Raw genomic sequence first — 14,928 nt, forward strand, 5'->3', positions numbered from 1 at the left:
TACTTTAATGAGAAGGAAAAATGCTAAATGACAAGAATTATGAGTGAATGAGAAATTAATGGAGAGAGAGAGAGAGAGAGAGAGAGAGAGAGAGAGAGAGAGAGAGAGAGAGAGAGAGAGAGAGAGAGAGAGAGAGAGAGAGAGAGAGAGAGAGAGAGAGAGAGAGAGAGAGAGAGAGAGAGAGGGGGGTAGGTGGAGGCGGGGTCAATGAACCTTAATGGCTTAGAAATAAAATTAAACTCATCAATAAAGAAAAAAATAACGGGTCCTTGCATATCATTAAAAAAAAAAAAAATATATATAAAAATGACAATAAATAAATAATGGATAAAAAGGACCACGTCAAAGCTAATGTTGGTTTAAAATTACCCCTCCACAAAAAAAAAAAAAAAACATTTGTGAAAGCTTTGAAATGAAAAAAAATATATATATATATATATATATATATAGATAAATGTACAAATAGATGTATAGACAAATATTTAGAGAGACAGATAGGCAGATAGATAGATGGACTGATAGATAGACAGATAGATGGATATACAGATAGACAAATATATAAGTAGATAGATGGATAGTTGGATAATGAAACAGATAGATAGATAGATGAATAGATAGACAGATACAGATAGATACGTAGATAAACATATAGAGATAGCTTGATAGATGGATAGATAGATAGATAAACAGACAGAAAGATAGAGATTGATACACAGATGCATAGACATAAACAAATAGATAGAAAGATAGGTAAACAACATAACACAACAAACAACAACAAAACCACCACCACCAACAACAACAACAACAGCAACTAAATCACTCACAGTAGTACACAAAATAAAATAAAACAAAATAAAATAAAATAGATAAATAAATAGATAAATGTAGTAGGCCATCTGAAAAACACACTTATAAATCCGAGCACAGTAATTCTTCGTGAAATGTGATGCCTGATTGTAAATTACTAAGGAAAATATTAGAGGGAGGAAAAAAAGAAGAGAAAAATTGAGCACCGGGATTAAAGGCTTTTAAGAGAGAGAGAGAGAGAGAGAGAGAGAGAGAGAGAGAGAGAGAGAGAGAGAGAGAGAGAGAGAGAGAGAGAGAGAGAGAGAGGTGAAGATTAAAGTGCCTCAATGGAAAATAATTTAAGCACACATTTTCTCTCTCTCTCTCTCTCTCTCTCTCTCTCTCTCTCTCTCTCTCTCTCTCTCTCTCTCTCTCTGTTTAAAGAATTCCAATTTTCATCTCATCACAGTATGATATTATATGACACACACACACACACACACACACACACACACACACACATTGTTTATAGTGTTTTAATTAGAACAAACATTTTTCTGTAATATTTTTCGGTTCCGGTTATATTTTTACCAATAAACGATTACCACTTTTGCTACTACTACTACTACTACTACTACTACTACTACTACTACTACTACTTCCTGTTTAAAGTGACTAACTTTCATGACACGCAAACACGTAATTATTTCCGTCAGTTACAGTACACCCACTCTACACACACACACACACACACACACACACACACACACACACACACACACACACGTCCTATCCTCCCACACACACACACACACACACACACACACACACACACACACACACACACACACACACACTCCCAGTAACTTTCCACGGTGACTAACCTCACACAGATTGACAGATAGATAGACAGACAGACAGATAAATACGTAGACACAGACAGATACGTAGACAGATAGATAGATAGATAGATAGATAGATAGACAGATGACGCTACATGATAATTCAATAACCACAGCTTTTAGAATTACAGTGGAATTAAATATCTTAATACAATATCTTGCAAACCTAACTTTGATAGTAATTACAGGAATAGCGCCGCTGCCTAATAATGAAACCCGAGAGATAATAAAACACAAAAGACTTTAATTAACTTTAACCTAATTGTGACACTGTAAAAAAAAAAAAAGAATCATTTATCACTGAATCATTAAATCCGGACACACAAACAAACACACACACACACATTATTCACACTAACCTAACCTAACCTAACCTAACCCAACTACAACTAAACGTAACCCAACCCAACCAAGCAAACCAAACCAAGGCACCTTTTTCACCTTGCAATCTTTCCAAACCCGAAACACACAGGTAATATTGGACTTCGTGGAGGAGGCAGGCTTCTGGACCCACACCCACCACGTCTGGTTCATCTGTCACTGGCTGGCCATGTCCCACGCCTGCTACAACCCGCTTATTCTCTGCTGGATGAATACAAAGTTCAGAGAGGGGTACCTACTGGCTCTCTACCGCCTCCTCCCCTGCTGTCGCTCTCGCCTCTCTCACTCCCTCCTGCAGCTCAGACAGACAGCGGGCTTGCAAAGGGCGTACACTTCAAGCACTAGGGCATCACGTACGCAGAGGTTAGTGGTCGTGGTGGTGGTGGTGGTGGTGGTGGTGGTGGTGGTGGTGGTGGTGGTGCTTACGATTAAAATTTCTTACGTTAGATAATGATGTTTGTTCGTCGTTTGTGTTTTAGTAGTAGTAGTAGTAGTAGTAGTAGTAGTAGTAGTAGTAGTAGTAGTAGTAGTAGTAGTAGTAGTAGTAGTAGCTGTTGTTGTTGTTGTTGTTGCTGTTGCTGTTTATTGACAATTTTATACACGCGCAAAACTCTAAACCAAATACCCGGTAAAAATTATAACCATTACCAATACTAGATCAAAAGTGTGTGTGTGTGTGTGTGTGTGTGTGTGTGTGTGTGTGTGTGTGTGTGTGTGTGTGTGTGTGTGTGTGTGTGTGTGTGTGTGTGTGTGTGTGTGTGTGTGTGTGTGTGTGTGTGTGTGTGTGTGTGTGTCCGTGCTCTCGTCTATAAAGCACCACAACTCCTCTACCTTTTCCTGTTCTGAATACATTACTTACGCATTCAAATATCAATGCACGTATGTAAGCAGGTAGGTGTGTTAGACTTTAAACCTGGGTAGGCCTGTGTTCCTAATTAACCAGGAGACCTAAACATTTCCCCCTTCACGTATGGTCACAAAAGAGTAGTCCTGAGTGAATACATGAATAATAACAATGAATAAACTGCGTCTCAGTGAATACCAAACAAATCCCAGGTGTTCCAGTTTACCTGTATAAATTATCCTTTACCTGGCGTTAACACGTACAGGTATTCTTAGTTGTTTTTTGTAAGGGAGGTTCTGGACAAGGGTAACATCCATATGAAAAAAGCCCACTGAGGTGCAAGTCTCTGGGGAGTAAATCAAGACCAAAAAGATTATAGCAATTATGAGAGGTGTATTGAGATCTCCAGTTCTATGATTAACTAGTTCATTCAGCCACCACCAACCAGGTATGCGGTATGCAGGCGGGCAGGTGCTTAGTGATAAGTGCCAGGTACGTAATTAGGTATAGGTAACCTGGCATTTAATCAATCTACAGGTAAACAGGTAATTAAAAGTGATTTCTACGTTTAATTTCTCAGTGAGCTCGTAAATGTACAAGTTTCGTTTGTGAATGAGTGTCCTGAAGTTTTGGAATAATTAAGAGGATAGTAATAGTAGTCAGTGAGTCAAATAGTCCCTTTCATGATATACACAGCGCTGCACTACGGATAAAAAAAGTATTGGAGCACTATCTGTGTGAAACATTACCACTACAGAGCGAAGGAAACCAAAACTGTGAGACGAGCTGTGTGGTGGCAGACTGCTGGCGGCGGCGTGCGGGTGCATGCCACTCATCGCCACGCCTTGCAGGGTAATAGTTGCAAACAGTCGATGATATTCCTGTTCACATCAACGCATATATGGCGATACACACCGGCTGACTTTTTACGGTATTCATCGGACCCGCTATGAACCTGTATTTTCATTTATTTATTTTCTTAACGCATTGTATATCACATAATTAACCAACAAAATCAACTCATATTTGTCCAAGTGAACATATGAAATCCCATAATGGATTAATGAATTTACACACAGTTGATTCGTGCTCAAATAATATAACATAATATAATAAAATAATATAGATATTACTTGAGCACGAATCCGTTGTGTGAAAATCTATACATCCATTATGGGGTTTCATATGTGCACGTAGGCAAATATGTCAACTAAATGTGTTCTCTTGAAATGATTACAACATTATTTAAATACAATTCCATTTCAAAGCAAGTGGAGTTATTCTTCATAAAAGACTTAAAATACATGGTGTTTGTGTTGCAGCTGCCTACTGGTGTTATTTGTGTTGCAGCTGCCTGGTGTTATTTGTGTTGCAGCTGCCTACTGGTGTTGTTTGTGTTGCAGCTGCCTACTGGTGTTATTTGTGTTGCAGCTGCCTACTGGTGTTTCAATGAAGCAAGTCACACTAAAGAGCAGCACCAAGGCTACTCACACGAGACGAACAATTCCTTATCTCTTTCACAGCACGTGCATATGCTGACACAAAAGTCTTGAAAACATTACTAGAAAATGCGATTCCATTATTCCATAGTTGTAGTCCATAACCTCGTATGCAGTATGACTTAAATATAACAAGTAGTAGTGGTAGTGGTAGTAGTAGTAGTAGTAGTAGTAGTAGTGGTTGTAGTAGTGGTGGTTGTAGTAGTAGTAGTAGTAGTAGTAGTAGTAGTAGTAGTAGTAGTAGTAGTAGTAGTAGTAGTAGTAGTAGTAGTAGTGGTTGTAGTAGCAGTAGTAGTAGTGGTTGTAGTAGTAGTAGTAGTAGTAGTAGTAGTAGTAGTAGTAGTAGTAGTAGTAGGAGTAGTAGTAGTAGTAGTGGTTGTAGTTGTCTCTGAGTTTGCATATTTTGATGTGAATGTTAGGTTTACAATCCTGGACTCTACATGGAACATTTTTTGAACTTCTAGTGTGTCACGGAGATTGACAATAGAAAATAAATAAATGAACAGATAAATTAATAAATAGACAAAAATGAATAAATAAATAGGAGGAAACCTCGCTCAGTTTCTCGTTCCCAATAAGTCAGAATAGAAAAAAATATTCTGGGTGTGTCAATAAATATTTAAACATTTTTAATGGAAAATCAATATAGCATAATAATAATAATGAGAAGAAATAATAATGATAATAATGATAATAATAATAATAATAATAATAATAATAATAATAATAATAATGGAAGAAGAAGAAGAAGAAGAAGAAGAAGAAGAAGAAGAAGAAGAAGAAGAAGAAGAAGAAGAAGAAGAAGAAGAAGAAGAAGAAGAAGAAGAAGAAGAAGAAGAAGAAGAAGAAGAAGAAGAAGAAGAAGAAGAAGAAGAAGAAGAAGAAGAAGAAGAAGAAGAAGAAGAAGAAGAAGAAGAAGAAGAAGAAGAAGAAGAAGAAGAAGAAGAAGAAGAAGAAGAAGAAGAAGAAGAAGAAGAAGAAGAAGAAGAAGAAGAAGAAGAAGAAGAAGAAGAAGAAGAAGAAGAAGAAGAAGAAGAAGAAGAAGAAGAAGAAGAAGAAGAAGAAGAAGAAGAAGAAGAAGAAGAAGAAGAAGAAGAAGAAGAAGAAGAAGAAGAAGAAGAAGAAGAAGAAGAAGAAGAAGAAGAAGAAGAAGAAGAAGAAGAAGAAGAAGAAGAAGAAGAAGAAGAAGAAGAAGAAGAAGAAGAAGAAGAAGAAGAAGAAGAAGAAGAAGAAGAAGAAGAAGAAGAAGAAGAAGAAGAAGAAGAAGAAGAAGAAGAAGAAGAAGAAGAAGAAGAAGAAGAAGAAGAAGAAGAAGAAGAAGAAGAAGAAGAAGAAGAAGAAGAAGAAGAAGAAGAAGAAGAAGAAGAAGAAGAAGAAGAAGAAGAAGAAGAAGAAGAAGAAGAAGAAGAAGAAGATGGTGTTTTTATGTAAGAAGAGCACTGGCAAAGGGAAAAAAATAAATAAATCCCTACTTGAGTGTCAGTCCCCAAAGCAATGCCAAAAGAATGATTCGAAACAGGAGGATAAGCGTCTTGACACACCCTCCTGAAAGAGTTCAAGTCACAGGAAGGGGGAAATAAAGAAGCAGGCAGGGAGTTCCAGCGTTTACCAGAGAAAGAGGACGAATGAATGAGAATACTGGTTGACTCCTGCATTAGAGAAATGGACAGAACCAGCACGCAGACATTACTTTCAAGATGAGTTTGTTGATGTTAAGACTGTCAGTGTATGTAGTGTTTGGGAACATGAAAACAAAAGAAAATAAGGGAAGCTGGAGGAAGCCATTGGACCAACACATGACAGCATCTCTTAAATCTCACCCAACAACCTTGAACCCATTACTTCCACCCTAATTCTGACTGCTGGCCATAGGGAATTTAAGAACGTAAGAACATAAGGGGATCTGTGAGGAGCCATCAGACCTACACGTGGCAGTCCCTTAGATCTAACCTCATCGCAAACTTGACTCCATTACTTTCAACTACAAACCATAACAACGTAACAAAAGCTGCAGAAAGTCATCAAACCTACACACAGTCTCTTCTAAGTCCCACAATAATCTTAACCCTTTACCTCCAACCCTAATATGATTACTAGAACCCTTTTTTAGTGATCTTAATTAATACAGGTAACACTTCAATCTCTACAGGTACAGTGCTGTTTACCTGGAGTGTCAGGTGAGGGAGAACAACGGTGATGTCACTCCAACAGTACCTATCCACCACCACCTAGACCTCCCCGACCCCCTCCACCACCACCACCTGCACCACAAGCCACCACCACCGCCACCACCACCAAAAGCACAGCCACAGCCATGGGAGTCTAAGCTATAGGTTATATTGTGGCGGTTGATGTTCGTGTTGTTATCGTTGTTAGTCTTAAAAAAGGTGTTATTTATGTGTGTTTTTTTTTTTATATATATGTGAAAATTGTCACTGTCATGTTTCTCTTCCATTATTGTCGATATTACGTCGTGTCATCACCACTATCACCACCACCATCACTAACCATTACCACCACCATCGCTTCCTATCAAACATTCCATATATTTTCATTGCTGTAATCATTTTCACTATTCCCCCCCCTCTCTCTCTCTCTCTCTCTGCGTGTGCGTGCGTGCGTGTGTGTGTGTGTGTTTACATATTACATCCCCCTCTCCGTTTACTCTCTCCTTCCTTCCATCCTTCCTACCTTCATTTCTCTAAGTATCTCATTTCACTCTTTTACTTTCCCTCCCCTTCCTTCTCCCCTCTTCCTAGCTCCTGCCTCCTAGCTAATTATCTCCCTCCCCTCTTTCATTCCACGATGGTTGGCTCAAGGGGAAGGGTAGAATGAAGAGGGGAAGAGGAGGATAAAGAGGGGAAGAGGACAGGTGAAAGGACAAGTGTGAGGATTAACTGGGGAAACACACGCAAGAAGAGGAAGGGAAGGGAAAGGAAGGGAAGGGAAGGGAAGGGGGAAGACAGCTTTTGTACAGGTAATGGTAATAATTGTCCTACCTGTAATTAGTGGCCAGATAAATTCCACTCCTGCTGCTGTACTACTGATGTGCACCTGTAATGAGAGGAAAGATGGAACAGGTGAATTCAGGTACATGATGGTACAAAAATATACAGTTTCGATTTTGGAAGAAAGGAGAGAATTGGGTATCAAAAAGCCATACGTATGTTGAAATTTATATATATTTTTCACTAGATAAAGTGGAAACAAAAGAAAATATCGGGTAAATTCAAGTAAATGACAATATAAGAATTTTTTGGTTACGATATTGTTAAGAAGAAAAAAAAAAAAAAAGGTTTGTACGTATGATGAAATTTACATACATTTTTTTTTTCTAGCTAAAATGAAAATGAAAGAAAATGGCAGGTAAATTCAGGTAAATGACAGTATAATAATCTTTTGTTTCGCTATTGGACAACTCATAAAGAACGTGTACAGTGTGTAGAAGAAGCTGAAATTTACATAATCTGAGTAGAATAATTATGAAAGAAGGGAACAGGTAGATTCACAGGTACACAGAAACATTACAACTATAGTTACTTTTAAAATTCGATTACTAATACATAAAAGATAGTACATACACACTGAGCTGAATTTCGTATGTAATTATAAAACAGATAATGAAGAAAGAGGACAAGTACATTTAAACTAACGAAGAAGAGACAAACATAAACACAACTAAACTACCAACTACTTTATAAACCCTCAGGTAAAATAAGTCATGTTTACTTGTTCATCTACTTTGCTTTAATCCATCACCTCTCCACCTAGCTTTATGTGGAGCAACAGACACAATCACAAAGACACTCCACTCAGTCATCCACACGTTTAGATACATTTAACTCTCAAGCTTTTCTATTTATTTTTCTACTTTGCTTTAATCCATCACCTCTCCACCTGGCTTTATGTGGAGCAACAGACACAATCACAAAGACACTCCACTCAGTCATCCACACGTTTAGATACAGGCTTTCCTATTTATTTTTCTACTTTTCTTTCATCCATCACTTTTCCACCTGGCTTTATAATCGGCAAAATGAAAATTCGAAACTAAGTTGATTTTACGAGTCTGACCTACATACTTTTATTTCTGGAATTGCGTAGGCCTAATATTAGGTTTATTGTTCTATATGGAGCACCAATCTATGAGGTTTTAAATTACATTAACCTTATACCCGGGAAAGGGAATTCATAGGCACCGGCAGGCCTACATATTTATAGGTAGAATAGGCCTATGGTTGTTTATTTACGAGGTGTGTCATTAAAGTTCCAGGACTGGTGTCCTAAAAGATGAATTTCAAACCCAAGCCACAAACCACCATATTTCCCCTTCAAAGTAATCCTTCTGGAGTATACAACTGCGCTCCCAACCCTCTACAGTCACTAATCTTTTTCTTACGTGCTTTTAAAATCATGTCCTCTGTTGCAGGTCGTTTAACAATGAGCGCTGAACAGCGAACAAACTTGAAGTTTTTGGTGCAGTTGGGGAAAACGCCGTCAGAAGCACTGGGTATGCTGCAAAAAGTGTACGGGGATGAGACAATGTCACGCTCACGTGTTTTTGAGTGGTGCAAGAGGTTCAAAGAGGGCCGGGAGGACGTGGAAGATGACCCCAGGAGTGGAAGACCCTCAACGAGCAGGAATGAGGCCAATGTTGAGCGTGTCAAGCAGATGGTGCGTGACGATCGTCGGTTGACTGTTCGAAAGATCGCAGATGAGCTTGGCATGAACCACAACAGCGTGTGGAAGATTATCACTGAAGATCTGGGCATGCGGAAAGTCTGTGCGAAGATGGTGCCGAGACTCCTGAACGATGACCAGAAGGGACGACGCATGCAGGTGTGTCAGGACATCCTCGAGCGTCTGGAAACTGAACCAGACTTGCTCAGGAGAGTCATCACCGGCGATGAGTCCTGGGTATTTGAGTACGACCCGGAGACCAAACGCCAGAGCCTTCAATGGAAGAGTCCGGCGTCGCCACGGCCGAAGAAAGCAAGGCAGTCCAGGTCCAGCTTCAAGGTCATGTTGATCGCTTTCTTCGATGTGAGGGGCATCGTCCACTGCGAGTTCTTGCCACAGGGCCAGACAGTCAACCAACATGTGTACAAAGAAGTACTGCGGCGTCTGCTTCGTGCAGTGCGCGAGAAGAGGCGGGAGTTGTGGCAGGGCAACTCGTGGCTGCTTCACCACGACAATGCGCCTGCTCACAATGCCCTGAGCATCAGAGAGTTCTTGGCCAAGAAGAACATCGCCGTGCTGGAGCAACCGCCCTACTCACCTGACCTCGCTCCGTGCGACTTCTTCCTCTTCCCCAAGCTCAAGGAGGTCATGAAGGGGACCCGTTTTGATGATGCGGACGACATCAAAAAGGCCGTGACGACGGAGCTGAGGAGCATCCCGCAAGAATCCTTCCAGCAGTGCATGCAAGCCTGGCAGAGAAGGATGGACAAGTGCATGCGGTGCCAGGGGGATTACTTCGAAGGAGATAACCTATAGTTTGTAGCCTGGATGTGAAATAAAACTTGTGTGGCACCAGTCCTGGAACTTTAATGACACACCTCGTATTTATTTATTCACTTCCTTGAATTTAGGTAGATAAAAGAAAATATATAGTTTCGATACTAAAAAGAAAGAGAGAAAAGTTTTTAAAATGTTGGTATACAGAAACAGTAAGTTAATATTTAATGTACATATTTGCTGTTTTCTAATTCATATATTTCTAAATTTAACGCTTCATCTTTAACCCTTTGTATGGCGTGGCGAGGCGGAAATGCAGAACTAAGTGAATTTTAGGCGTAGTCTTGGTTTACTTATTCTTAGGAAGGCCTCTCGTTTGTTTTTGTTTCCTTTATTTATGCTTCCAGCTCTTTTTTTTTTTTTTTTACGAGTCACGAAAGCTGCCCAAGGAAAAGGAAGAAAGAAAAGAAAGAAAAAAAAAAAAAACTGTCCCTCCCAAAAACTAAACATACAAAAAAATAAATAAACAAACAAAACAAAATAATAGTAAAAAAAAAATCATAACATTCCAAGTTACAAAATGATAAAAAAAATAAATAATAATAAAAAAAAATATTAAGAACCGCACAAACTTACAACACAAACAAGAGAGAAAATTATTCTTAGCCTCAATAAGTCTACAATGTGTTTATTTACCACCTCACACACTGCTAGGGAGGGGTAGTTGGGGGGGGCGGGAGAGACCATGAAGTGGCAGGGGGTGGAAAAAAATCAAGTGGTCGTTAAGGGGAAGGGGAGGGGAGGGGGTTAAGGTGAGCTTCAGTCAGCCAGCCAAAAGCAACACATCCTCTTATACTCTTACTCTCTCCTTGCTAGACTCTCTCTCTCTTTGCTAAACTAAAAAGACAAAAACTTTATTTATTGTGTTCCCCAAAGCTACGTTCCAATAAGTGAACAAGGAAAGGTTTTAGTGGAGACACAAGGATATGACTGATGTGAAGGCTCTCAGTGTGTGTGTGTGTGTGTGTGTGTGTGTGTGTGTGTGTGTGTGTGTGTGTGTGTGTGTGTGTGTGTGTGTGTGTGTGTGTGTGTGTGTGTGTGTGTGTGTGTCAAGTGGGGAACAATATATATTAGATTTTTGAGAAACTAGAGACAGAAGGGGAGAGATTCGAAGACAAAATTAAAACGTGGAGTGAAAGATTAAGTTACAAAGAGAGAGATTGTAAACTGAATGGAATATGGAATGAATGGGAAGGAAGAAGGGGTGAGACGTAAAGAACAGAAAGTATAGTAAGTAAATAGTAAATGAAAATGAGGAAGGGAAACAAGGAGAGAAGAGGGAAGGGTTAAAGAGGGAAGGGGAGGAAAGAAAAGGGGAGAAAGGAAGAGGAAGAGAGAATATTTGAGAAGTAAATAAAGATAGATGGTGGGAATTTTTCATATCCAACACACACACACACACACACACACACACACACACACACACACACACACACACACACACACACACACAAAGAACATTTCCCAAAATAATGAAAACTGTGAATAAAAAAATGCAGCCAAAAAAAAAAAATAAATAAATAAATAAATAAAAAAAAAGAACAAAAAATGTAGAAAGCATATGTATGTATTTATTCATGTATGTGTTAATGTGTATGTATATATGTATGCATGATGACTTACAAAATATATGTATAATTATTTATGACTTTTTTTTTCCTGTGTGTGTGTGTGTGTGTGTGTGTGTGTGTGTGTGTGTGTGTGTGTGTGTGTGTGTGTGTGTGTGTGTGTGTGTGTGTGTGTGTGTGTGTGTGTGTGTGTGTGTGTGTTAACTATCCTATTAATTAAATGTGACTTTCCTCTACCTGTGTGTGTTTTAATTACACCTGTCAAAATTACACTGTCAGGTTAATTACAGGACTTTTCATTGATTATTGATACTCACCTGTGTGTGTGTGTGTGTGTGTGTGTGTGTGTGTGTGTGTGTGTGTGTGTGTGTGTGTGTGTGTGTGTGTGTGTGTGTGTGTGTGTGTGTGTGTGTGTGTGTGTGTGTGTGTTTTGTAATCAATACAAATTATCCTCCTTTGTTTATTTTCGCATATTTGTTAGTTTTTTTTTTCTTTTTTCTTGTGAATGCTGTTGGATTAAATGGTGCGTGATTATTGGGGGGGGGGAGAGAGAGAGAGAGAGAGAGAGAGAGAGAGAGAGAGAGAGAGAGAGAGAGAGAGAGAGAGAGAGAGAGAGAGAGAGAGAGAGAAAATAAATAAATCTGGTAGTAGTAGTAGTAGTAGTGGTAGTAGTAGGAGTAAGAAAACAACAGGGCTGGATTCTCTCTCTCTCTCTCTCTCTCTCTCTCTCTCTCTCTCTCTCTCTCTCTCTCTCTCTCTCTCTCTCTCTCTCATTTTTTATCCAGTTTATTCGTTTATTTTTCAATTTCTTATCCTCTCTTGTATTTTTCTTTCCCTTGCTTTGAAATTCCATTCTCTTCCTCGTAAAGAAGAGAGAAGGGACAAAATAACAAGAAAAAATAAGAGAAAAGAGAAGATAAGAAGAAAGAAAAGAAAAAGGGATAGGGTAAAAAAAAAAAAAAAACATGAAGGGAAAGAGAAATGGGGAGTGAAGGAAGAAGGTGAAGGAAGGAAAGGACAGAGTAATGGGGAAAGGAGAGAGAAAAAGGAAATAGGGAAAAGATGAGATTAGGAAAAAGAAAGGAAATAAAGTATAAAAGAAAGAAGAGAAGGGAAAATAGTTGTAGGTATGGGAGGGATGAAAATATATATAGACGAACGAAAAAGAAAAAAAAACAGGTGAAAGTATAAAAAACGAAAAAAACTATAGAAAAAAATGAAAGGAAAGTAGAAAAAGAAAAACAGAAAATATAGTAAAATACAAAAAAAAAAAAACAGGTATGGAAGGAAAGAAAAGTAGAGAAAATAGAGAAGAAAGAAGAGTAGGAAAAGAACAGAAGGGAAATGATAAACTATAAACGGAATAAAAAAAAGAGGTATAAAAATGAAGAAAATAAACTACACACAAAAGAAGGAAGAAAAGAAAGATGAAAACTAAGAAAAACAACGAAGAAAAAACGAGTAGAGACCAAAATAACACACCAAGAGGCCTACAAAACAATTCCATAGGCCTAATTACGAGTAGCAGCTTAGTGCCGCTTGATACGGTGCCATCACGTGACCTGGTGACTCACACGGGAGGGAATCGAACCGTGTGGGAACCGAAACCTGAGAAGTGGCTGTGAAAAGTGAATTATACAGGAAAGAAAGCGGGATATCCTTAGAAATTAGAGATGAAACAAAGTGAAAAAATATTATACAGTCAAAAGCTTTAAACGCCATGAATGAAAAGTTACGGAACATTTAAACAAGAACGTGTATCAATGGAAGTGACTGAATAATTGAAGGTAATGAACAAAAACAAGTAAAATAAATAAATAAACAAAAAAATAAATAAAAGGGGTAAGATATGAATGTACAGTAAATGAGAGATTGATGAAGTAAAAGAGAAAGAGAAAAAAAAGAATAAAATATGAAGAGATAAAGAAATGAGCAAAAACAAAGATGTGATAATTATAACGTAAGGAAAGTGGAAAAAAAGAGAAAAGAAGAGAAAATAAAAGAAAATTATTAGTTAACTTAAAATTAGCAAGAACGAAGAAGTTAGCTCTCTCTCTCTCTCTCTCTCTCTCTCTCTCTCTCTCTCTCTCTCTCTCTCTCTCTCTCTCTCTCTCTCTCTCTTTCAAGTGTCACATACAAACAACTTAATTAGAGGCACAAAAGAGATAAGAGACGAGAATAAAAGGGAGAAAGAGAAGAAGAGAAGAGAGCGAGAGAGGCAGACATGATGAATATGACTTAAACATTTCTCTAAGTAATCATTAAGCTGAGAATTAGAGGAGGAGGAGGAGGAGGAGGAGGAGGAGGGAGATGAAAATGTAAGAACAAATGTTAATTATGATAATAATAATGAAAGAAGAAAAAGAAAAGAAAAGAAAAAAGAAGAAGAAGAAGAAGAAGAAGAAGAAGAAGAAGAAGAAGAAGAAGAAGAAGAAGAAGAAGAGGAAGAAGAAGAAGGATAAGAAGAAGAAGAGAGAGAGAGAGAGAGAGAGAGAGAGAGAGAGAGAGAGAGAGAGAGAGAGAGAGAGAGAGAGAGAGAGAGAGAGAGAGAGAGAGAGAGAGAGAGAGAGCTAAGCCATGAATAATTACTAACCCACACCAAACTCACATGATGCATCTGAATGGTGTGGCTTTGATGTCTTCCTGGAGGAGGAGGAGGAGGAGGAGGAGGAGGAGGAGGAGGAGGAGGAGGAGGAGGAGGAGGAGGAGGAGGAAGAATTGGTCGATTGAGTAACTAATAACATCACTCATTCTCTTCTTTGTGTGATCCTCCTCCTCCTCCTTCTCCTCCTCCTCCTCCATCTCCTATTCCTCCTTTTGTTTCTCCTTCTCCCCCTCTTCCTCTTCCTCGCCTTTATCTATCTGGTCTTGCGGCTGCTGCTCCTAATCCGCCATCTGATCGTGCTCCTCCTCCTCCTCCTCCTCCTCCTCCTCCTCCTCCTCCTCCTCCTCCTCCTCCTCCTCCTCTTCATCCCCATCGTTATCTCATCATATCTGTATCTTTCTTTTCTTCTGCATCTCTTTCTCCTTTTCCTCCTCCTCTTTCTTCTTCTTCTTCTTCCTTTAGCCGATAATCTTTAGCATCCCTCCGTTCCTTTTTTGGCCAAACAACGGCAGCCAATGAGGAGCCTCGCCCGCATGACGTCAAGAGGAGGTGCAGTTTGATTGGTCATTGCTTGTCATAACGTAAATAATCTACAAGAAAGTTTGCAGAGAGGAAAAAAAAGTGGTAATAACAGGAATAATAAAAATAAAAAAGAGGAGGAGGAGGAGGAGGAGGAGGAGGAATACAGAATTACAAAACTGTATCTCCATTTTTATAACGGTTAATCTTCACAGGAATGTATCAGACAGAAAAAAAAAAAAACATATGTAGCGTATCATGACAGCAGTTCAACAAGTCAAGGGAATGCAGAGGTATTAAAAGA

The 14,928-nt window shown here is 38.8% G+C and overlaps 1 protein-coding gene and 1 long non-coding RNA gene across 2 annotated transcripts in view; one reads left to right on the plus strand and one right to left on the minus strand.

Annotated features, from left to right (window-relative positions):
• The window catches only part of LOC135113150 (RYamide receptor-like), a 28,889-nt gene extending 20,231 nt beyond the window's left edge, over positions 1-8,658 (plus strand). Inside the window, exons 7-8 of the mRNA XM_064028224.1 lie at positions 2,164-2,435; positions 6,565-8,658. Of these exons, the coding sequence (XP_063884294.1) occupies positions 2,164-2,435; positions 6,565-6,748 (456 nt within the window). The 3' untranslated portion in view covers positions 6,749-8,658. The remainder of the gene's footprint in view (positions 1-2,163; positions 2,436-6,564) is intronic.
• LOC135113151 (uncharacterized) overlaps positions 7,331-14,928 on the minus strand; it is a 105,126-nt gene continuing 97,528 nt past the window's right edge. Inside the window, exon 3 of the long non-coding RNA XR_010274730.1 lies at positions 7,331-7,469. This is a non-coding gene — a long non-coding RNA (uncharacterized LOC135113151). The remainder of the gene's footprint in view (positions 7,470-14,928) is intronic.

Source organism: Scylla paramamosain, chromosome 25, assembly GCF_035594125.1.
Source record: "Scylla paramamosain isolate STU-SP2022 chromosome 25, ASM3559412v1, whole genome shotgun sequence".
NCBI classification, from domain to species: domain Eukaryota; kingdom Metazoa; phylum Arthropoda; class Malacostraca; order Decapoda; family Portunidae; genus Scylla; species Scylla paramamosain.